General features: G+C 36.2%; 1 protein-coding gene across 7 annotated transcripts in view; it reads left to right on the top strand.

Moving 5' to 3' along the window:
- The window catches only part of ELL2 (elongation factor for RNA polymerase II 2), an 80,442-nt gene that overhangs the window by 16,365 nt on the left and 38,418 nt on the right, over nucleotides 1-25,659 (top strand). For 6 of the 7 annotated variants that reach the window (XR_010413156.1, XR_010413155.1, XM_064596395.1 and 3 more), the window contains exons 2-3: nucleotides 304-351; nucleotides 24,675-24,796. Coding sequence is in view for 5 of the 7 variants with exons in the window: in XM_064596395.1 (XP_064452465.1) it covers nucleotides 304-351; nucleotides 24,675-24,796 (170 nt within the window). In the remaining 2 variants the exon portion in view is untranslated. The remainder of the gene's footprint in view (nucleotides 1-303; nucleotides 352-24,674; nucleotides 24,797-25,659) is intronic. The other variant, XM_064596396.1, reaches the window with a different exon arrangement.

Below are 25,659 nucleotides of genomic sequence, written 5' to 3'. Positions count from 1 at the left end.
GTTTTTTTTGATGTGAAATTGAGTTAGTATACTAATCATTTTTTGCCAAATTGCATCATTTAAAAAAACCTGACTACACTGCCACAATATACCTGTGGTTGTGTGATTCAGAGAAATGTCAACAGTGTGATCTTGCTCATTAAGGCATCTTAATATGATGATATATAAACCTAGTTATATAATGAAAAGATATTTTCACAGACTATGGCATTGACCAGATGAACAGATTTAAAGTTTAAACATTTAGTTCTGTGACACAGTAATGAAGGTTGACCTGTTTGTTTCTTATGTTTCTTTTAATAGAATTTAATTCCTTTTCGACCTTCCATTCAGTTCCAAGGGCTCCAAGGGGTGAGTACTCTTGTTGATTCAGCAAGAAAATCTAATATTCTTCTTACATACTATTATATTTAAACTCTTAAAATTTGTATTCACTTGTGCCTCAATATAAGGTCACTCATATTTTGTGAACTTTATGACTTAAATGTAAATTTTGGACACCTTAATACACTTGAATTATCTTTTCCTGATTTTAAAAAATAATTCAGATATACTTATTGAAGAGTAGTTTTTTGCCCTAATCATGAATAATTGCATTTTTTACCTTTTTTTGACGCATAATATATGTCACAGTATTATGAGAATTTTTTTACTGCAATTAAGCAACCATAAGGAATTGTTAATTTCAGTCAAGTTATGATTATGTGATTGTTGTTACTATTGATGAACTTTTGCTCTCTGTAGACCTAATTTCAATTGTACATACTAAGAAATGTGTAAATAGAAAATTGAGTTTTACCAGTACACAGAATAAATATTGTATATTTTATTGCTGCATTTAAAAGCATAATAAATGATAACTCCTAATAAAATATACCTATGAATTTTGTGTTTATAATAGATGATAAACTTTACAGTAGTATATTATTTTTTAATTATTACTATTAATATTTAATATTAATAAAAAGTCTTAATCATTCCTTCCTTTAATATGCATTTCTGAATTTGTGTCTATATATTGACTGTAGTATGGAGATTTGGAATATCTGTAAATGGATTTTAGAGCTCAAGAAAAAACAAGCTGAAAGAGGGAGATCATATTCCTGCTTATTATAAATCTACATTTGTGAATATTATGTCACAAAATGCAAAAACTCAATGTAAATCAATACAGTCTTTCTAAACTTTATAACTTGAAAACATTTCACGAGTCAAGAGTTTAATTATATCATTCAGTACCAGCTAAGAGTACTTCTAAATAATGCTAACGTGAAGGAGATGTTTGTGTGTGGTTGTCAGAGCTCTGCTTCTACATGATGGCTTTACAATGAAGTTCTTTTTTTTTCCTCCCCCAGTAACTGAGTGTTTATGAATGGGATCCTAATTGCAGCAACATCTTCTGCGTTTTGTTTTATCGCTTTTTAGGTCCTTAGCACTTCCTGGCACTATTTTTGAGGTATTAGTTTTGGTTATTTATGTAAGGCTTCTTAAGTTTTGTCACAAAATTTAATGGCATCAGTAATCTCTGAAAGCATGTTCCAGAGGCAAGCCTGAGTCTGTGAACGCTGGAGGGCTCCAGGGATTTTCAGTAAAGGGTTACCTGAGATGAGAGTTCAAGACCCAGGAGTGGAGAGTAAGGTTTGAACTGCTTTTCGGTCAGTAGCAGCTGTTACCTTGTTTGGGATCTGCCTCTTCCCTTAATTCTCTTTTCCCAGTTAGGACATAAAGGCTAGGGAAATGCAAAAGAAGAACATTTTCTTAGGAGGCACCAAGTTAGACTGAATAATGAGAAACCAACATGTGCAGGCTTCCAAACTCTTGATTCAGACACATGCAGCTTTTAGCAGGCTTAGAAAGAATATGGTTTTCTCTGGCACACCATTTGCCCACAAAAGGGCCCAGGCACCATTGCAAAGCTGGCAGTTGATATTTGAGACTTTGCATGTCCTTTTCTCAATTCTACCTCCCCCAGGCTTTCCTGTCTCATGCGTCCAGGCTTCCTCAGTTTATCTTTGCAAGCATCGTTCTCTTCCTACTCCATTCCTTGCCTGAGTGTGGTTCTGATAAAGATAACTTAGATGTAAATGACTGATAGGTTTAAATCTTAATGGGTGTTTGAATTTTAACAGATAAGCTTTTTTAACCCAAATGAATGGTTATTGGATCTAGCAGAGTGGGGGGAGGGGCAGGAGGCTGTAGCCTGAGAGCAATGGAATACTTGGCCCTACCTTGCTTGCTTAGCTTTGTGTCTCCTCTACCCCTCCACTCCCAACCCCACCCGAAGCCCCCTTTTTATTATTCTAACTGGGAACAAAATATATGGACTCAGCATTGTTTCTGAGCCTGCAGCTGCATTCCATCCACCCTTCCCCCCCTTCTCTTTGCAGAGTTCTCACCAGCCCTTTGGGACTTAGTAAAAACAAAGAGTCATTACAGGGGAGAGAGTGGGTTGGCACAGCCTACAGGGAATACGCAGAGCCACAAATGTGAGGGTCTTCTGTACAGTGTTCCTCTGTTATTCTCGAGAGCCATGATAGTTTAACATTGCCTGTGCTGATTGCTTTAAAAGCCCTGAAGAAGTATGCTTATAGTTTTCCTGTGTGGAAAATGTTCAGGACTTTTAAGAAGGCTTTAAAGGCTTAAATTTAGATTTCCCACAAAAGATCATTTTTCTTAATGTATTAAAATGAAAATTTTTAATACACTTTCAGCAAGTTTGAAAGTTTTTCTGGAAAGGATTTGGCAAATCTAACAAATTTACAGTCTTTTTACATCAAATGTGATAAAAAAATATACATTACCTATCATGATAGTGTCATATATAGGCATATTTGAAACCTAAATGAAGTACTGTTAAAATACCATTTCAAAAGTGACCATTAAGAGACCATTAAGAATATTTTCGTTTCCGTGATGCTAAGCACGGCATGGTTATTGCTGTTCCTTTTTACTAATTATAGGATTTTTCTTGCTTCAGTAATGTCTTTAGAAGATCAGAATTTGGGTCTTGGCAGGTTAGCTTTTAAGCTTATTTACTTTTATGCCTGAACATGTTCTCTTAGGTTGAAGTTTTCCTCTAAATAAATGCAGCCTGGAACATTAAACAAACCAGAGCAGTATGCTGTTAACAGTGAAATTGCTGAGAACCATTGACTACCTAGATTTTTATCATTGCAGTTCACCTGCAGCTTTTATAGCATAAAAAAATGTAAATTGTGTCTTTCACATTCCAGCTCACCCCTTTCCCTTAGTGGAAGATGGTACTCAGTAAACTGAGTGGTCATTGAAGGCATTTTCTGGATTCAGAAAGATGAGGAAATATCTATGGGAGCAGTTGAGTATGATTTCTAAACTCATGAATATTAGGAGCTGAATAAATCAGCCAAAAATGCCTTGTGGATTCTGAAGGGTATGGGTCAACCAGTTATCCTCATGGTTCTAATCACATCTAGGATACTCATAACTAAAGGTTTATTGGGATTATAAATTTTCTATGGATCATTCTAATTGACTGAAAAGGTAGCTGGTCAGATTCACATGGGCTAGAATAATGAGGTGTTTGAATTACAATGTTCAGAGGGGTGTACTGGTATAATGCACCTGGTTTCCAAAAGCTGTATCTTGATTGTCAGGTAATCATATATGGAAATATAGTTGTGCCTCTTGTATTTTAACTGGATACTGAAAATGTAGCAGGTGAAAATCTTCCCAAAGTATGTGTTCTGGTAAAATTTTAAAAACTACACTCTGTATTTTTATGTTTGTTGAGGGCTTCTTGTCTAAAGACACAGTAGAGACAGAGCTATAATTAGTCTAAATTTTCATACTACCAGGGAAAAGTTCTCCTCAGTATACTGTACAGCTTGGAAAGGAGAGGTATTAGAAGCAACTGAACTCATTGTTTTCAAGTAATAGCAGTTGTTAACTGATACAGTTATCTACTGACCTAATTATTCTTCACAATAAATTCTAAACAGGTGCCTAAGCAATGGTTGTGCTAATAGGTTTGTTGTTGTATTTGTTTCTTATTTATTGCACATTGTTTTAGTCCTTACTGTTGCCAAGTACTTGGCTAAGTGCTTAGTGTGCAGATACAGGGATTTGTAAGACATGGGTCCGGTCCTTAGGGAACTCAGAGTCTCAGTCCAAACACATATAGACTAATACTCAGGAAAGAATTAATAATGCAGGACTTATCCAGAACTCACCACTCATAACTTCTATGTAAATGGCACTGTCAGGAGCAAGGCTCATGTGTGTATTTCTGATTGGTATGAATCAGCATTTTTTTTTTTTAACTTTATTTTTTGGAGAGACAGAGAGAGCACAAGCAGGGGGAGTGGCAGGCAGAGGGAGAGGGAGGTTCCCTGCTGAGCAAGGAGCCCGATGCAGGACTGGATCCCCGCACGCTAGCAGACACTTAACCACCGGAGCCACCCAGGTGTCCTATAATCAGCATTTTATTTTATTTATTAATTTTTTAAGATTTTATTTATTTGTCTGAGAGAGAGAGCACAAGCAGGGGAAGCTGCAAGCAGAGGGAGAAGCAGGGAGCCTGCTGTGAGGCTCAATTCCAGGACCCTGAGATCATGACCTGAGCCAAAGGCAGGTGCTTAACTGACTGAGCCACCCAAATGTCCCTGAATCAGCATTTTAAACAAAGATTTCAGGGGATGCAAAATATATTCTGGTGATAGATAAGTAAAATTCCTGAAGGCCTATTAAAATCTGTATACACATACTCAAAAAGGTAAATTTGTGGTATCACTCAGATAAAAACTGAAATGGCAAGGTTTTCAACAGCAAATAATGGCCACATCTGCAGGCCTTTGGTGGCCTTGGAGTACACTTGCCTGCAGCCTCAGGGACTCATGTCCAGGGAATGAGTATCCCAGGGCAGTGAGAAATAATGTTAACTTTGTCACAGTAAATGCGATTCCAGACCTCAGTATTTATGAGAATGTTGTTCCAAAATTTTCTAATTGCCTTCTTCAGACTCAGCAATCCCAGAGGCTTTAAGAAAACAGAAGTTTAGTTTGGCATATATAATTTAGAAATTATTTTTAAAAAGAGGACTGAAAATAGCAAATATTTTCTATAAGTACCACATAGTGTCTCCTGTAAGATAGTGAGTCACATGTGCGTTTCCAGGAATAAACAAGGAATAACCAGCCAAACAAGTTTTAAATGTATGTCTTCCAAAAGGCACTGTGACCTTCTGAAGATTAAATCAGCATTTAACTGCTAACTTTAATGGCTTGAATAATGCTATAAAACTCTTACAGTGGAGTCATTAACTAAAAAGAACAGAGGGTTGCATTTTTCTTGTAAGCATTCAGAAATATTTTGTCAATTGCTTATTTTCCTTTGCAGGTTGGGGAGAAGATCGGGTCTGAAATACTAAATTATATAGTATTGGAAATTAGTAGGCAATTTCAACCCACCTACAGATGCTTTCTGCAAACTACCCTTCTCTAACCTACTTGATACCTGGGAAGCAAAGATAACTATCCGTCTGAAACAGCAGCAGAGATAAAAATAAATCCCCAACACTGCCAAATTCCTTCGCAGATGATATGCCTGTACTCGGACTGCTTTCCCCTGCTGTTTTTGGTTTGGCTAGCCCACTGATTTTGCCAATAGTTGTGTTTAGTCAGTCTGCTCAAAGGTTGCTGACTAACAGCTACCTTTATACACTCAGCTCCGAATGTAATTAATACTAGAAAGAAGTTAGAATTACATCTCTTTGTAATGGCAGTTCTGTTTTAATTTTTTTAATATTACAGTGGTTGACATGTATAGATAACATTTCAGTATTTGCATTGAATCATAACTCTTTAACCATGTGTTAATTTACTAAGGTATCATTACAGTAATGGCCTAATACAATAAATGGCCTAATCTGAAAAAAAAAATTTAACTTCAATATATATCCAAGATTATATTATACATAACATATTATAATTTCATATATCATATAATATATAACATATAATTTATATATATATAAAGCTCATTTGGCCAGGAGTATGGGCTGACATTGTAGAAACTCATTTTATCTCAAATAATAATTGAATCATAGTTTGAAGCTATTGTAAGTTAACCAGTTGGTCTATTTTATGCTGCCATACACCTTTGCCCTCCTTTTCTTCTGGGTAAGAACTAGCAGTGGGGTTTCTAAAGAAAGAGAGCAATGAACTAAATTCACCATCCATTGTTTCACACCCTGACTAGGTAACATGACAGGCACCAGGGGACCGGGCCCCTCTCCTGCCCTGGAAGAGTGCAAAAGGGCAGAGGGTGGGAGGATGACTTTGCCTTTGTGTTTGTGGTACCTGCAGAAACTATCTCAAAGTACTTGCTGACCACACCTTCACACAGATTCAGTGTGGGCTACAAAGGACAAGCCTCCCAAAATATGATCACAAACAGGAACTGATGGTGTTCTGCTCTGTCCTTCACCACACTGCAGTCACTTTGGAAGGCAGCAGTTGGAACTCTGATTGAAATCCGAAGCAGCCACAAATGCCATAAATTGCCTTCTTAACAGTGAGTTAGGCTTCCTATCTACATTCAACAAGCATTTATGAATAGTCATTGTGTACCACGCACCATGGTTGATACTGTATAGACAAAGGTAAATAGGACTTTGAAATGCCAGCTCTTGTTCCTAACTGACAGTATCTATTTGTCAATAAAATCTGCCACTGATGGTTTTGCCTTTTTGTTTCCCACCAAAAACTGAAACTTGAAAGATTGAGTCACCTGTGTTACAGAAATTGTCATTTTAATAGCACTCGCTTATTTAAGCTTGGAAAATAATATTTTACCATTTTATAATACCTTACCATGAGCATTACTTAAGTATCTTTTGACCTCTTAATATGTCAAGACGCTATTCTAGGCACATAAGATGAGCTTATAAAGAGCTTTATTAAAAAGAAAAGTCAAAATTTAAATAAGCAGGAAAAATAATTTAGCAGAATGTGTCCAAGCCCTAGATCTTATTTCAAACGATATTTTGAAGTTTTCCTTTTAACATTTAACATCTTTGGAATTGGAATGCATCTCATTATAAATGGCATCTTCGTACTGTGTCATAGTTGGTCAGCATTTTCTATCATGCAGTGGTACATAAAATCATAGCCTTAACAATTGCTAGCATCGTAGATTCAATGAATTACAGCAGTGCAGTGGAGGTATTTAGACAGTCTGTGTGTTCTGTGATAAGATTTTATCTGAATAAAATCTTTTCAGAAGTTTTCTTTCCTGACCCCACCCTTGACTAGCTTGCTTGGTTAGCTCCATATGTTAGATAATCTGGGGGGATTTACAGGGAAGGTATATTTTTATAACCATTCTTGAATTGTGATCTAACTGGAAGGAACAAAAGTATGAAATTATAATGTTCTCAAATTTGTTTTTAAGCTAAAACCTTCACTTATAAAAGTAACTTGTTTTGAAAACAAATTTAGAAGAGTTTTATGGGTTTAAAGGCTTCAAAAAGTCCACAGACATGCCTTAAGGCTAATGAATTTGCCCTTATCAGGCCAAGAATTCTCAAATCTCTCTACATGGTCTTATAATTTATACTGTATTTTGCATAAATGTACAGTTATCTATTCAATTATTTTGTTGATAGATTCCAGTTATTTTTCAATGATTACAGCTAAAATTAATTGAATATTTATTACATGCTAAGAACTCTGTACTAAGCACTTTACACATTCATTCTCATTTAATCCTCACAGGAATGCTGTGAAGCACATACTCCCATTTTGTTCATATGTATACATACCATGACTCTGAATTTGGTTTTTGAAACTCACACAATCAGTGAGTAAAGGAGGCTACAATCCACTCTAGCATCTGATTTCAGAGCCTGTTCTCATCAGTACAGTGATCCCCACCTGCCTATAATAAATGTTCAATAAGCATCTTACTTATTCTCACATTCATGTAAACATCTGTTGAGTACCTCTCCAACTAGCAAGAGGAAGAGCAACAGTCAGGAAGGTCTCAGAGAAGTAATGTTTGAACTGGGCTTTGAAGTATTACCAAGAGTTGGCTGATCAAAAGAGGAAGAAAATGCTTTTCAGTCCCATAGTTCAGCATGAGCAAAGTGGTAAACAGGTTTGTCAAATGTTCCCACCTTATTAAGGAATTTGAATTTCACCTTGGAGATCAGTACTTCTTACTTATAAAATTTTCCTAGGAGTCTGTGATGAGGTCTGGAAAGCACGACTTTAAAATATTTTCCCCTAGGCTTTCTTATGATAGCTAGGTTCACTATAATTAAGAACATTATAAGAATATGCAGATGTATAGGTATGTGTACATTCTGTTCTCAGGAGAAGGTTCACAACTTTCATTATTTTCTGGGTGGTACCTACTGCAGTAGGTGCTTTCAAACATACTTAGAAATAATGCATGGTAAGAAAAAACATTTCACATTGTGACCCTTTACACTATAGGTATACACATTCACCCAGCTTAAAACAGAAGTTTCACAGCACCGTATTGTTTCTTCATCAGTATAACCTGATATATTCTATTTCATTTTAAAGAATCCTGGTCATAATCCACTAAATTAATGTCATGACCTTCCAGTGGATAACAATCTGGTTTAAAAAAGCACTGCAGGAAATTATCATCTATTTAAAAAATTTTAGCCAGGGAGTCATGTGGTCAGATTTGCATTTTAACATTTAACATTTATCCAGTAGCTCCCCTAACTTAGTCATTCCTTTTATATTGGAAGGAAGGAAAGAAAGGAGTCAAGGATGGCTCCATATTTATGATGAGTATTTGGTTGGATGGTGGGGCTATTATACAAATCCGAGATAGATGAAAAAACACATTGAGGCAGGAGGCATGGGGTGTGTTTTGTTTGGGACATGCTATACGTGAGATGCGTAGGTAATACTCCATACCTCGTTCTGTAAAGATGGAGCTGTCCGGGAGGCTGTGGCGTCTGGGAGTTTGGAGCAAAGGGATTTTCAAGAAACAACTCCAAAGGACATTTCATAGGATTTAATTATACATGGAAGTTCAGTAGTAAGAAGGAAAAAAAAGTGTGTTTACAGATGGAATTCTGGTATAAATCTATATTTAAGGAGTTACTTTTTTTTCAACTGCTAAAATTACTGGTTGATTTATGAATACTTATGAGTGTTAGTACTTTTAATTATTAACATTTAGGGAATTTAAAGCTCCTTTTGCCAAATTTTGTTCACACTGATTTAGAATAATGGCACATAAAGCTAAACTGTGCATACTGATTCAGTGGAAGAATACTCAACAGTGAAAACTCAGGTGGGCAGAAGACTGCATATGGCTTCACACCGTTTTTATAAAGTTGAATAATAAGCAAAATTAATATGTGGTAGGTATATACACATGCGATAAAATTATGGAAAACAAAAGGAATGATCATCACAGAAGTTGGAGTAGTTGTTATGTTTGGTAGAAGAAGGCAAGCATAAGGGATTGGAGTGGAGCACATGGTTAAATTATTGCTAATGTTCTATTTTTTAAGTTGGGCAGTGAGTTCATAGGTGTTCATTAAATCATCAAGCTTCATAACTCTCAAGCTGTATTTTGTAGAAATAAATATCACATAAAGATTGTTCTCATTATCATTAACTTTAAATATGATCTGTCATCTTATCTTCATGGATTAAATGACAAAAGCCAGGACATATTTCAACAGATGCCAAAAAGGCATTTGATAAAAATTCAGTATTAAATCTGAATAAAAACTTAAGGAAATAAGTAAGTAGGGAATAGAAGAATTCTTCCTTAGCATGTTAAAAAAAAAAAATCTCTATGAAACTAATAGCCAGTTACATACTTAGTGATAAGACCATAGAAATATCTTTATTAATGTTAGCAATAAAGTACACATGCCCACTATCATCTCTGTAGTTTAACATTGTTCTGAGAATGCTTAGTAATGGAAAAGAAAATGAAATAAAAGCTATAGATAATAGATAAGTTTGCCAGTATCTGCAGATAATCCACGTACACCAAGTGAAAAACTTAAGGATTACTTTCAGTTAAGGTAGTCACTTCAGAAAGAACTTTTAAAATCACTGGCTTAATATTGGGTGGCTGGTGTGAAAAGACATTTCTTTCAAAATGAAAGCAAGAGCAGGATTTTTTTTTTTTTTTTTTTAAGATTTATTAGAGAGAGAGAGAGAGAGTGCAAGCCCGGGGAGGGGGAGAGGGAGAGAGAGAGAATCTCAAGCAGATCCCCGCCAAGTCCAGAGCCCCACACAGGACTTGAACTCACGATTGACCTGAGATCATGACCTGAGCCGAAATCAAGAGTCAGACATTTAACCAACTGAGCCACCCAGTTGCCCCAAAAAAGCAGGGTATTTGTTAACTGATGTTATTTTTATATATTTGTTAACCCAGTAGAAAGCAAAAGTTGATAATGTAAGAGAGAGGGAAAGATTTGCTGGAGCAATGTCCCTGAGTAGGTTGGAGAAATGTATCTCAGATATGAAATTGGCTTTAGATAGGAGCAAAGAAAGTTCATCTGTGGTAACTAGAAGAAGGCATGTATATAAGTGCAGATTTTGAAATTACTGTTGTTTGTTAGAAACCATTTCTTTAGTCATATTATCTTCAATCTAAAGTCAAAACACACAGGCCAAAGTCTTAAAATGTTAGAGCTTGGCAATGTGTTGGCATATGGAACATGCCCAATAAATGGTAAGTATAATTTTTTAAAAATCACTGGCCTCCCTAAGCACCAGCAATTAGTGTTTCAGTGTAAAAATGATCTCATTTATGGTAGCAATGAAAAATTACCAAAATGAAATACCAAAAATTAAGTATAGGTCATGTTATTCTAGACCTGTCTAAAGAGCTATATTCCTTTCCTGGTGGGTATAAGAGAGTATGTAAATGGTAAATGGCAAGACTGTCCATTTAGGTAAGAAACTTTTTAAGTTGTCATTTCATCTCCCTAATCAATCAATAGGTAATAAGACATCATATATACCATTATACTAATTTAAAAAAATAAAAAAATCCAGAAACACAAATATAAACCTACAAAGTAAATATGAAATGCTCTAAACCAAAATGTCATTGCTGGTAATCTATATGAGATTTTTTTACATATATATTTGTTTGTCTCCATTTCCTAATTGTTCTATATACATAAATGTTTTGTGATGCCAAGTTTAAATATGTAAAGAATCTAGGAGAAAGGCTAAATATTAAAGGTTGAAAAGAAACAGGTTGACAGTGAAAATAGAGAAGGCAGGTCTTAAGAAGTTATCTAGAGCTGGACACTAGCTAAATATCTTGCTAGTCTACTACTTGATAGAGCTGCTTTGTCATCTATCAATGGAGAAAGAAAGTTTTCTCCCCATCTGTGATCTTTCTCCCCATTGGAAGGAAGGTTCAAGCAGAGTTACTGGTGTTAACAGGGATATGAGAGGAAAGGCCACTTTTCTTTCTGAGTTAACAGTTGACATTTTGGAGCAGTGGTATTGTGATGTGCCCTAGGAATGGGTCTTGTCTAGAAAGGACAAATTACGGGAATGAAAGTAGTAGTCAGCTGAATTTAAAAAGATAAAATTCTTAGGGATTTTTAGGTAATAAAACTCAGAATCCATAAAACTGATTAAGGATAACTAAGTTGGGCCCACAGTGTAAGGGTTGGTACTTAATTAGCCATAGAAAAGGGGCAATCTTTTTCTGTACTTAGACAGCTTAGTGTTTAATAATAATTCATTAAGTTATATTGGGGGTGTCTTATTTTAGACTGAGAATATAAGGCACAGACATAGTTATGAATGTGGTAATACTCTACCAATCAATACCAAGAAATTCTTTGACTAATCTGAATGCTTTTTAGTCTTCCCTTATTCTAATTGTGCTAGTAATTCACTGAAGTCAGTCTTCACAGATTAGGAATGAGGGATGGTGCTTGTGTGTGTTGCATTTCCACTGAACAGTAAGATGATGCTGACTCTATTTCCACAGCTATTTAAGTCTTGTATTTGGCTAAAAAGAAGAACTTTGCCCTAGGGATGCTTGGTATTTTTTCTTTGTTTTTCTTTTTTTAGGATAGTGTTTAACTTTGAATAGTCTTATGTTTCACAATTTCTGATTCTGTAAAAAACCAAACAAAAAAAAAAACTTTTTTTTTTTAAATATTTAAGGTGATTGAGTCATGAAAGGCCAATGTCATTGTGTAATCGTTTTTTAAAGCTGTCTATTGTTTTTTGATTGAAAAACTAATGAATGTACATTTTAGAATTGTATATAAGGTACAGATAAGGACAAAGATGAATAAATGTCTTAACAATGAAATGAAAACCAGCTAGTGTTGTTGGATTTCTCCTAGTCTTTTTTTTTTTTTCATGTTCACACATACATTTTTAAAATTGTAGTCACAGTGTACTTACTGCTTTTTTATATCCTGCTTTTTCCACTTAACATATGAGCATTTTCCCATGTCATTAAATAGTAAAAGTTACTTCTAAATAGCTACCTAACATTTCATTTTATAGATAAACTAACATTTCTTTAGCAGTCCTCCTATTACTTATATAGTTTCCATATAACAGTTATCCAAATATAGTCATTAATTGTCCATATATAAGTCTTTGCCCTTTCTTTGCTAACATATATTCCTTTATTTGAAGGCAGGTTTGATGGCTTTGCCAATAGCTCAAGCATACTGTCCTTAAAAATGAATCTTTTAGTCCTGTATTTCTTACAATTATAAATCAATTTATCTAAGAGACTTGACAGGTCCTCTTATTTACATTAGACCTGCTAAGTCTCTTAGAAATTAGAACTGCAGTTTCTAATTTAGCTCTTGTATATATCAGTAGTGTATCAATAGCTTTATACATGTTGAATCAAATAATTTTACTTCCTTTATAGTCCTGAAGAAAATTAGCACATGAATTTGACTTATGAAAATTGAATAGAACTAAATTTTATGAAATGGACCCCATCTCAGGAATGTATTTTCGGGGTGGGTGTTTGGAAAGAGATCCATAAAAATTAAAATCCTGTATAGGCTTTATTCATTTTTAGGGCTACCTATAGATTTGACACTAAAATTCCCCACAAACTTTAAAATACTGTTCACATTTATGAAGATTGTAAGTAACAAAGCACTTATGTTCATGAGAACTCTTAATTCTGTTTTCTTTGTTTCTTTGTTGTGCTATATAGCATGACTTCTGTTCTCACTCACATTTGGCAGCGGTTCCTCCTAGGGCTCTGAAGGCAGCATATTTTTTGTGGCTCGTGCACTTGGGAAGCAGTGTTTGCTCCCCTTCTACGGTAGCAGCTGGCATCTGTGATTGTTCAGCCTTCCGTAGACACTTGTTGTGGCCAATTTGTTCTTGGACCTAATTTCTCTGTACTTTGGGTTGGAAACATTTAGAAATATTGCTGGTCTTTTTGGTTGTTTGTTTTCCCAGATAGTTTCTTTGACTTCTATTTAAGCTAACACTGAAATTGGAAACCTTGAAGGTTTCTACTCTCTTCCTTTTGTAAATGCCGAGGATTCAAAATAAGTATTGTCAGTTGTTTTTTTTTTCCTCTCAGTATTGTCAGCTTTTGATGATCCACAGGACACTTATTATCTGTCCTTTGCCATTTGGAAACTACTTCAAAAATCAAATACCTCATTACGTATGTGTTTGAATCAAACAAGCTAAAATCAGAGTGGGATTTCCCCAGTAGTGTCTTTACATCACCAGAGCAAGCATTTTGGGGCACATTCTACAGGCTAGACATTGTGCCAAGCACCTTTAGAAGGGTTATTTCTTTAAATTTCACAGCAGTCCTATTCAGTGAATAATATCATTATACTCATTTTGCTGATGAGGAAACTAGGGATTAATAAGGTTAAGTTATTTGTCCACAGATGGTAGAATCCAGAGCCGAGGCGGAAACTGGGCAGTGTGTTCCAGAACTCATTATGTAGCACACTAGGTATCATCTGTTCGCACTGTTCCCTTTTCCTCTGTGTGTAAAAGAGTCACTTTTCTCAAACTATTGAGGAAACCCAGCTTAGAACTGGAAATACAAAGGGATCCAGTAATAAAGAAAACATTCTAAAAAGCAAAGAGAACAAAGAAGCAGAACACCATTTTTTATCTTTGGTATCCTCCAAATATTGGGCAGTAATTCTCATCAAAAAAATGGCATTCATAAGAGTTTATATTTTGTACACTCTTTTGTAATTGTCATTTAAGATGTGACTAAAATTTATAGCCCACAGCTGTTCTACATCTTGTTGCTGTTTTTCTTTCCTTAGCATAGAGCCTTGGTTTTGTGTCTTGGGTCCCCAGAGCCTGGGGATTCTGTGATGTAACCACAGTGGCTGCCTCAGCAGTCCCAGTCCCTCATCATCCCTTTCTTCAACCAGAGCAATGCTAACTCTGTTTGTAATACATGGTGGGTTTCCCCGTAAGATTTATTCTGAAAAAGATTTAGCTTTAAAAAAAAAAAAAGTAAGATTATTGTTGGTGTTGAAAAACAGAGAATTAAGAGCTGAATATACTTCCAAATCTATATGAAAATATTCCTCAGACTTTGATATTATTTATGTTATTGAACTTAATGAGCTTTCATGGTAACATTGATTGGTTTGGGATAAAACCATGTGTTCTGTGAAATCCAGGGCCTTGGCCACTTTTAGCAATTTATGTTGATCTTGAGGATTCACATCTGTTAAGTACCAGTCTCCCCTAGATTTACACAACTGTTGCTGATGGCCATGCATGAATTCTATTCTCACTCACATTTTGGCAGCAGTTCCTCCTTGCATTTGCAAAAAGTGCTTTCCTCAAGACTCCAGGAGAGCAAAAAGGGGAGAAGATTGGCAGTGAATTTGGAAATTGACATTTATCTTTAAGAATTTTTTTTTTCCTTGTAGAATTCAAGTTTGGGCTTTGTTTCTGAGAAACAAATCTTTTTTTTTTTTTTTTAAACAAAATTCTGCTTTCTACTTGACCAAGAGAATTATTAAACTTAGAATTATTTAGTGTGGTCTCCCTAAGTTCTTTAAAATGCAAAACGGTCTTAAAGACACTCATATTTTCAAATGGAATATGGTGAGGACAGAGTATTCTGTGAGTATTTTAATAAAGATGAAGATACTTTTTAAAAAGAAAAATGTATAATGTAAATTTAAGTTCCACAGATCTCGGCAGCCACTTGGCCTGGGTTTCAGGCTAAACATAGCACAAGAGAGGTCAGAAATTTTCTCATCCTGACGTTTGTACCACACAGCATGCAGCTGTGTGGGGCTTTTTTTTTTTTTTTTTCTCCTCCTTTCATTTTGTTATTTATTTTTGCCTGCTCCAGGGAGCCCTGGTTTTCCACAGACTCTTAAGTGATCTATTTCAGATACATCTCTAATTTTTTAGTCTCCCTGGCATAAGGCTTCATCTAAATGAATATAATCTAGTACCAAGTCAGAAGGATCCAACAAATACTTATTAGGTATCTGTTCTGTTCCAGATACATACAGAAGTAAGACCATGGTCCTTGCCCCCAACTAACTGGTGGGGAAAAAGACACATAAGCAAGTACTTTAGCATGCAGTGTAGTAAAGGCAGCACTAAAGGTGAGCCCAAGGGGTTATGGAGACAGAAAAGGAGCTTTAAACTCACCTCACTGGAGAGGGAAAGGCTCCCTGAGAGAACAGCTCCTGAGCTGAGTCTTAAATAAAGGATAAGTTAGCACAAGCCAAGGCAAGAAGTGGGGAATCAAATACAAGGTGGAGAGTGAGGGCCAGGTCTGTTGGGAAGGAACCTCATATGTCCTATTAAGGAGCTTAGACTGGCTGGTAGATAAATGGTAGTAGAGTCATGAAGAAATAAATGATGCTTGGAAATGACATGGTCAGATTGGCATTTTATGAAACTAGTTTTGGCAGCCAAATGGTTAAAGAAGGAGCTTGAGAACAGACAAAAGTAGAGGCTGAAAGACAAGTTGTCCAAGCAAAAGGTGATATTGAGCCAAAGCAGAGTAGAGAGATGAGGACATATATTTGAGAGATCATTCAGGAAGTGAAAGCAGTATGACTTGTGATTATCTGGATGTTGAGGTGCATGGGGTGGTGTGATAAATGGTGGTTTATTAACTGGGAGATAAACAATATGAGAGGGTGGGCAGATTTAGGGATAAGATAAAAAAAATTTTCTATATAAGCATTGATATTAGAAGAGACTGGTTAATAAAAGGAAAATGAAAAGCAGTTTTATAATGGGAGACTTTAGTTTTTGCTGCCAAAAAAAGACTTCTGGATTAGCCCAGCCATGAAGTTTTAAAAAACTTAAGATTCTCTCACTTTTCTTCTAAAAGCTTCTTTGGCATTTCTCAATTTTGTGGTCATTTTAAATCTAAATTTTCTATTCTGTTATGCTCCATAGTCTGTATACCTTCTCCTTGATACAGTATCTCTAGTACCTGCCGTTTGTATCTTTTCCCTGCCAATAACTGTCATCCCCCCTTTTTTCTTGGAAATACCCAGCTACCACCCAACTGTACCCAGCCACCTGGTCTCTGCTAAATTTTTAACCATGAAGCTACAAAATGAGTCATAACAAAACTCACTTTGAAGCCTCTTTTTAGCTGGTGAAACCAGCATTGGTCAATTGTATTTTAGTGCACCTGGATAGTATGAATTGGGTTATATTAAAGTACTTGTCATCATATCAAAGATACTATATATATATATATATTTGTGTGTGTGTATAAATACATGAATATATGTGTACATGTATATATGTATATGTGTACACACATATACACAGACACATGCACACTTACACTCTAAAATAATTCTAGTTTTCCAGGGAGAAACACCTTGGTGTCATCCTGATTTCTCTTTTTTTTATACCTAGGAATCTTGCTGTATCTATCTGCAAAATATATCCTGAATCCCTCCACTTCTCCCCATCTCCTGATAGTTCCTGGATTTCTATACATATGTGCCATAATGGCAAGGATCTTTGTAGTTTTTGTTCATTATTATGTCACAGAAATGTAAAACATTAGGCACTCAATATGTTGTTGCTTACTTGTAACCAATTAAAATTAGTTTTGAAATGTTGCTATTGATGATGTTTTCCCCAAGATGGCCATAAATTTAAAAGAGTACATTAGAGATGAGAATGCAATTCTCAGGAAAGATTTAAGACTGTATCCCACAGGGGCTTCTGGGTGGCTCAGTAGGTTAAGCATCTGCCTTCAGCTCAGGTCATGATTCCAGGGTTCTGAGATGAGTCCTGCATCGGGTTCCCTGCTCAGCTGGGAGCCTGCTTCTCCCTCATCCTCTGCCCCTCCCCCTGCGTGTGCTCTCTCACTCTTTCTCAAATAAATAAATAAAATCTTAAGGAAAAAAAAGTCTGTATCCCACAGAAGTAGTAGAACCAAAGAAGCTTAATACTGGTCTACTCTACCCTTTCATCAAGAACTTTTTAAGAAATTCTAATACTGGATCTAAAGCTATATGAAGAATAATTAAGGAAAGCTATTCTACTTTTTTTCTGTAATAATATCTTGATAAGGAGGAAGAATGCAGGAAATAAATGGCTTTATTTTGTCCTGAATTATTCATATTAATTGTTACATGGCCTGAATTTTTTTAGATAACTGCCAGTATTTCTCTTTGTGCTAGATAAATTTAACATTTTGCACTACTCTCCTCAGTACAGTATCTATCATGTGGGTATTTCAGATGTTACCTAGTATGCGTGGGATCCTCTCTAACCCCTGCTATTCCTTGTCAGTAGGAATAGTTAGTTGTTACTGATGTCCCTAATACTTTTTCTATTGCTGGAGAAAGATACTCTCCCCTCTCTCCTCCCCAGGCATTGGTTTTCACATCTGGGTTGATCTGACAGGCTTTTTTTTTCCTTCCCTAAGCCCATAATGTTAGGCCCAAAGTCATAACTGCTGCTCTGGTTTGAAAAATAGGACTTGTGGCTTTCAGGTTATGGTTTCTATTTTCTGTTCTGATTCTAGATTATTTATTCTGCCCCTTAACTCTGGAACAGTACATGCAAATATATTTCTCTAGCTAAACTGAATTTTCTAGATTTTTAGGAAATCACAGAATCATTAAGAGTCTAGAAAGGATTTGAGAACAACAGAGAATTCTAATGTTTAAATGTTTGTAGCAATTTTTTTTATCCAAGCTAAGGCATATAGTTTATATATAGGAAAATAATAAACTTATTAGTTATAAAGTATTAAGAGACCAGCTATTCCCCTAAGATACTAGAGAAATGGAAGAGGTAGGTTCTGAGGTTTTATAAAATGGGAAACTATTATTCAGTATGAAAGGACCTACAGCAAAGAAAGTCATTATTTTAACCTGGCATTTCCCAAATTTATTTCAGGATAGAACCTTTTTCACGAAAGGAAACTTTTCAGCATACTTTGGAAATATTGGTGGGAAAAAAAGCAGATACTTTAGTTCTAGTCCTGGCTCAGGCATTAATCAACATTTTCATTCATTCAACAAACATGTATGGAGTGACTATTTCGTGGCAGACACTATTTGAGATGTGGGTGATATATTCAGGGAACAAACCAGACAGAAGCCTCTGTCCTTCCAAGGATTATATTCTGGTCAGGGGAGAAAGACAGTAAACATAATCTGTACATAGTACAGTCACTAAGTGTTTTAGACAAACATGGAGCAGGGTCAGGGGGTCAGGAGTACAGGGGTTGCAATTTTAAATAGTCATAATGTTGAGCAATCATCGAGTGTCTTCTGTTTTCCTAATCTATAAAATGAAGAAATTCAAGTAATTTGATCTTAAAGGGCCTGTCAGAACTATGGGTTTGCTTTAATCACCCAAGAGTTGTATCCAACTGTGTTACTGCTGGGCCATGAGCATCTTACTGAGCATTTATAATCATCAGGGTTGGATATTAAAATTCAAAGAAAAGTCTGTAAGTTTAAATCATTTGTTAATACCCACAAAGGAGCAAAGCATTAATTTTAAATAAATGCAAAAAAAAATTGATGGTCCTCCTGTTTTCAATCTAGCATGTACCTCAATCCAATATTGAGTAGAAAGTACTTAAGAGTAAGAAACCTCTGCTGTAAAGGTACCAGTGGCTTTTAAGCAGATGTTAGCATGTCTGTATGAAAATTTACAGCAGTGTGCACATTGTGTTACTGCCCTACATCTTTATGTAAATCGGAGGTCTGTGACTTGATGTTGAAATGACCTTTTAGACAGTGTTCCATTGCTGTATGCCTGAGCTTGTATCTCAGAATAATTAGAAGTTTTGACTTAAACATCTTGGTATACAGTGTTTATGTTAATTATAAATGTCTGAAGGTTTCCTGAAACTTTTCTTTGTAGCTCTTTATCAGAGACAGACTGGTGTTTGGAAGGAGGGCTATGGATTGTGGTCCCAAGCCTTTGATTTTCAGCCCCCCATTTTTGGAATGAAAATTAAAATCTACTTTTCCAACTTCCCAGAACATGGTGGCATATATTTATATTCTTTGTCTTGAATAAGAAACTGTTGGGAATCATAGTCTTTGATACTTTTTTTAAAGTAATATTTCATTCTTAAGGCATTTAGCTAAAAATTTCAAGTAGACCATGTGTCCCTAAATATAATGGCATTCCACTGACTTGCAGGAGAAGCCTAAAATACTATAATTAAAATAGAGAAGTTCCTATTACACAAAGGTATGGTCTTCCAAGATTGTTTCTAAATCAGACCTCAGTATTTCTTTTCCTATGGTGGTAGCCCATTCCCCGGAAGCTGACCCTAGGGCTCCTAGTAACAGTCATTTCATAGTCATCCCCCATCCCTTCATATTCCATAAATTTAAAGTCCAGTTTATAAGAAAATGCTTTGTAACCATTTGGGAATAAAGGATGCCTACTGCTTCATTATCTAGACCATCTGTGGAGTAGGCTCCTATATATCAGAAAGGGGAGTGATGAGTATCTCCAAGTTTCCCTGAAGGTCTAGTCTCTAAAATGGCTCTAGATTTGACAAGGTCTTGAATCCCACTTTAGCTGTGGCCTTCAACAGTCCCAGAGGCTCTGGTCCATTCAGAGTTCCCTGTAGTTTAGTTCTGAAGTTCCCACTCATCCACCCCCACCTGCCCTAATTGTCATACACAACCTGCTCTTTTCATTAGGACTCTTGCTTTACTGCCCATGGTGGCCAAACTGTTATGCAGATTTACCAGCTATGAACATAAGAGCTGCTTCCTACATCCTTTTCATTCTTAAGAGCATAGTTATTGATACAAATAAAATTTGTATCTAATTTATACTGCCTTCAGAAAATGAGATATACTAAATCTATAGACAGTGTAATTTAAGCTTTTGAGATTTTAAAGATGTAAAAGTTGCTTGGCAACACCTTGCTCTCAGCTCTTTTACAGGAAAATCCTGAGATTAAGTCAGTCTGTACCATCTGCATCGCTGCTGCTCTGAAAACCACTGAGGAAAGGTGACATAGAAACTCAGAACTCTGTTTTGTCATCATTCCTTGACTTCCAGCCCCACCCCAGCTCCATAGCTGGACAAAATACTATGATATACATCAAGATTCACCTTTGGGTCCCAAAATGAGTGTGATTCACTCTGAGGCCTGCTCCTGCCCCTATCTGCACAGTGCTCACTTATACACACATTCACAGAGTGAAACAGAGGTTAGGAGAGATTGTTGAGAAGTCCTGCTCGCATTCTCCATCATGCTCCCTTTCTTCCAAAGACTTGAGGACAAAGCTTGTTTGTCGCTGGTAGTTAGCAGCCTGAGAACCTTACCTGCATGTGAGGTATATATAAGAATGGGGGGGGGGGGGGCGCCTGGGTGCTTCGCCCTTTGCCTGCCACTACCCCTGCTTGTGCTCGCTCTCCCTCTCTCTCTCTCTCTCTGACAAATAAACAATCTTTAAAAAAAAAAAAAAGAGGGGGAATAGTAAGGACTACAAATAGTCTCCAGATGCGTGTTACTTTGTTTTGTTTTTCTTTTAAGTTGAAAACTATACAAGTCTCTTCTAATTGTTACTGCAGGTGAGGGTTTTGGAACTCACAGGGGAACTGAATTCTCGGAGACCATCACTACAAAGGTTTACTTTCTTTATCCTGAACCAATCCTTTCTCATTTTGAGAGTTCTTAGTAAATTATTATCTCTTTCTAAGAGCTATTTTTTAATTGATATCTAAAGTAGGCATTCCAAAAGAAGTACTTTTTTATAACTCCCATTAAGACTTTTGCTTGTTTGCTGATTTCATGATGTTTAGAAGTTTCAGAAATTCATTTGCAGTAGGTACTTAAATCTTCATTCTCTCTATGACTAAAATACACTTTAAATATGCTTCAGGTACACTTATTTGCCTTTCATTGTTTTCTGATCAGAAGTTTTAAACATGGAATCGTGTTGCAAATAAGTTAAAATGGTTCCTTCCATTTGATACTAATTGGGAACTTTTATTTTTTTAAGATACTATTTTTCCTTCTACTTTATTAATATTCAAAAGTCACTGAAGTCAGAATTCCGACTTCTAAGAGACTGACCTGCCTCTATTTGTAATCCATAATTTCTCAACCTTGGCCCTACTGACATTTTAGAATGTCATGGTAATTCTTCGTTGTGGGGGCTATCCTGTGCATTATAGGGTGTTGGACAATATCTCTCCCCTCCAGGATGTGCCCGTAGCACCCACCCAGATCAAACGTCCCCAGGGGCAGAATTGCCCCTTGTTGAGAGCAGCTGTTCTGATCTATGTGTAACACATGCTTCCAAACACTTCAGTGGGGATATAGCATGGGTTGTATGTGCTTTTCTTTTTAACTTTATTTCTTTTTAATATGATTCTTTCCTATTTGGGTTGTGATACTTTTTTAAAAGACCGTAGATTTGTTTTTTGTTGTTGTCTGTTTCTTTTCTATTCAAGACACTTTTAAAGAAGGAGAATATTAAAACCTTCTGTGTCCACCACCAGGCCAGACCCTATTATTTTGAGGAGCGTGCACAGTAATTCATACCAGATACTTTTGTTGTTGAATCTTCCAGGTTTATACAAGACACTGTGTGTACATGTTTAAATTTTTTTTAATGTATAGGAAGATAATTCTTCACCTTAAAAAGTATAAGCGTTACTTCAGAACAATCAGTTCAGAGGCTGAGAAAGGAAAAATCTACATTTAATTATTACAAAGGTTTGATAAGAGCTTTCATGAAATGCTGTTTATTATATGTCTGAGCTTAAGAACTCCTGTAATTAAGTTACAAGTTTTTAGTGAAAGAATACTGAACATTTATAGAATTTGAATAAAAAGTCTAGCCACTCTTGAAAAATACAGAAAAAACTCTATGATTCTACTTTTTAAAAATGCAATTTAGAATCTCCCCAAAGGGACAGTCTTCCATATTTTGCTGGGTGAAGTGCTTCTGCATTTCCAGACCTGAGCTGCACAGGAATGAAGACCTTAGACCTCAAGAGAAACCAGAGCCCGGCCTGCAGATGAGCCTGCAACCACTGTGAAAATGTCCCCACCCAGGCTCTGCAGATCTGTGTGAGGGTTAAGGGCAGAAGGAAAATGGAAATGAGTTAGAGCGGAAGAAAGGATTCCATTTAGGTGTTCACACCTTCTTTACCTGTCCACTTTCTCTCATAGGCCTTTAAGGAGGCTTTAACTACAGGGCACATTCCTTCTCTATCAGCAGAATCCTCCTATTCTTTAAAATATAAAAGCAGACAGATGTCAGTTGAGTGCTGTTACACTCAGTGCCTAAGGATGGACTTTTTGTTCCCTTGTATCTCAACACAGCATTCCTTTGGCTCCTGCTCTCCCATGCCTCTGTAGAATTAAGAAGTAAAACATAGCATTGTTTCACCAGTGTGTGTGTGCTAACTAGGCATTCACTTTGCACACCCAGTAATACAGCCTAATGAGTCCTTCCAGAGTAAATTAAGACTTGCTCACAAAGTTCCAGCACTTTAGAACTAGGGGAAAATCTGAGAAATAAAATAACTTTAGGGACCAAAGAAGGTATAATTTATAAAGTAGATAATAAATGTAGAAACTTATCACCCTAGCAATTGGAACTAATTTAAAAGAAGGAGTCAAAGTTTAAATTTCAAGGATGATGGAGGCTTTATGGAGTATATTATGTAATACTCCACATCTTTGGTGAAATTTGCCCTCTCAAGCTTGACATGAGTTTTCTGAATCTCCTCTGAAAAGATGTTTTTCTTTGACTTATTTCTACCTGTTGTTCATTCATTCCCTCAACAAACATTTATTGCATGTCTACTATGCACTAGACATTGCAAATTATCTCACTTCTTACTTTATGTTTTGGTTTTGGTTTTGGTGGGGTGGCAGGGGGCTGTGGAATTGGTAGCTTGGTAGCTTCAAAAAAATTCTTTTCCTTAGGTCAAAAGTTAGGTGTCTTTTAGGGTGAGCAAGTCACAGTCGCTTGCAGGGTGTCCTGCCTGGCCAAGCAGAAGTTATACATGCTTATGCTTACTAGCACATTCAACCAGTTAGTTCTGAATCTTCATCTTACCATAATGAAAAGGGCAGATTTTGGGGGAAAGAATGAGAACTGGAGAACATCCCCCACCCCCGCCACCTCTCCACCCCCCCTGCTCCCTACTCATCTCCTCAATTGCTAAGACTCTGTGTATTTGGAGGCTGGAAAGCAGGAAGTCATATTTTTTATTCTTGCCAATGAATCCTTTTCATAATTATCACCTAACATCATGGTAGCCCCTGCAAACCCAAGGGAAGAAAGGTATTAGGAGCCGGAAAGGATGGAGCCATTGAAAGACAGAAGCTTTCAGTTCATTTGTTCACAGATGTTTACTGAGGTCCTACTATGTACCAGAAAATGTGCCAGAAAATGTGCTCAGTGATCTAGAGCAACCCCGTCCTTTCACTTTTGGGGCTTCCCATCTAATAGAGAAACTAGACCTTGAGTAAGAGCATAAAAAACATTTGCCTTTTCCACAGTGTTATTTGGGGCTCGGCCTTGGAGTCCGCAGAATCCTCTCTCCAGGCTCCTGACCCTATTCTGTAAACATGAGGGTAAGAGAATCTTAAGGCAGGGAGAAATACCCCTCTGCATTTTGGTGTGAATGTAACTGTGGCATTGACCCTATGCTGCTAGTTATTCTTCAAAAATATTACTCAAAGAAGGAAGAATTAAAATGAAATGTGCATATAATAAGAGAGTAAAGATTGGGATATAAACTCTGTCCCAGAGATCATTTAAATATCTAGAAGCTATTCAGCAAGGGGCAGCATGCCAGCCAAAGACAACCTTGTAGCTCAAAAGAGGAAAAGCTTTTTACTTTTTAGCAAATTCACTAATAACTTTTTCATGTGAACTATAATCATTTGCTAGTTTGAAACAAAGAGGTTTTCTCTTTATAAACTATTGATCAGAAGTGATTATTGACACTTAAGGGTAGAAAATGGAAATAAGAGTGGTGTGATTTTTAGGCATACTTGCTTGATTCCTTCAATGATTCGGTAATTTAAATGCTGTAAATTTCAATGCTCAAGAGGGCTTACATATAAAATGAATGTCACTTGAAAAACAGATAAGTCAGTCATCAGATCATTGTTTGTCAAATTTATAATTTGAGATGTTTCTCTCTTTTCCCTCCCTTTAGCTTGTCAAAATTCCTAAAAATGATCCCCCCAATGAAGCGCACACCTTTAACTTCTATTTGTCAAATGTGGGTAAAGACAACCCTCAGGGCAGCTTTGACTGCATCCAGCAAACATTCTCCAGGTAAGTATGTTTGAAGATATGCTGAAGGGAGAATAATTTTTCTTTGAGAGTTTTTTGTTTTTACTTAAACAATAAAATATATAGTAGTCATTCCATAGATGTTTATTCAATTGAATTATAGAGCTCTTTTATTAAGAAATATTGAGTACCTACTATGTGCCAACAGTTATATTTGTCACTGTGGGATACAATCATAAAAATTTTAAGGTTCTTGCCCTCAGGAATTTTTAAGGTATAGATTTTTTATCTATAAAACGGGGTTTTATTTTTAATTAAAGACAAGTTTAAGAATTTTTTTTAAGTTTTTATTCACTGTATTTAAATAAGAGTGCCTTATTGTATACTCAAGGTTCACACTCCAGAGTAAAGGAGTAAAAAAAATATGTATATCTTGTATATCCTTTCTTTCTTCCCTGTGCAAGCCTTGTTTTAAGATTTTCAGAAATTTTTATGCTGCAGCATAATGGAAACTAGAAATTAATCCCAATAGAGCAGTCACCGCTAATTTTAAAGGAAAAAAAAAAAGAGGGAGGAAGACAAGAATACACACCCACATCCCAGGGTACCATGGAACCCTTATCTCACTTAGGTCCTCTGTAAACAATAAGCTACTTGTTTGACTTGTCTTTGCTCTGGTTGTTTCTGATTAAAGAATGGGCCCCTTGAGTAGGGGGAGTTTGTTCTGCCCATGGATAAAGACAAGGCCTTAGAACCCCCAACATCCCGAGAACATTGAAATTGGCCCAAACTGTCTCAGGCTATCCATTCCTATCTCTCATCTGTGCAGTACTTGAAACTGTGTAAGCATTTGCTGTATGTGGGAGAAAGGAAAGGAAAGCTATATTGCAAGGGAGCATGGAAGG

This window comes from Mirounga angustirostris, unplaced genomic scaffold (genome assembly GCF_029215605.1).
Source record: "Mirounga angustirostris isolate CCGP_5_RB_7025 unplaced genomic scaffold, mMirAng1.0.hap1 SCAF_7, whole genome shotgun sequence".
Taxonomy (NCBI): domain Eukaryota; kingdom Metazoa; phylum Chordata; class Mammalia; order Carnivora; family Phocidae; genus Mirounga; species Mirounga angustirostris.
The sequence above is the reverse complement of the archived record's forward strand: the minus strand, read 5'-3'. Positions and strand labels throughout refer to the sequence as shown.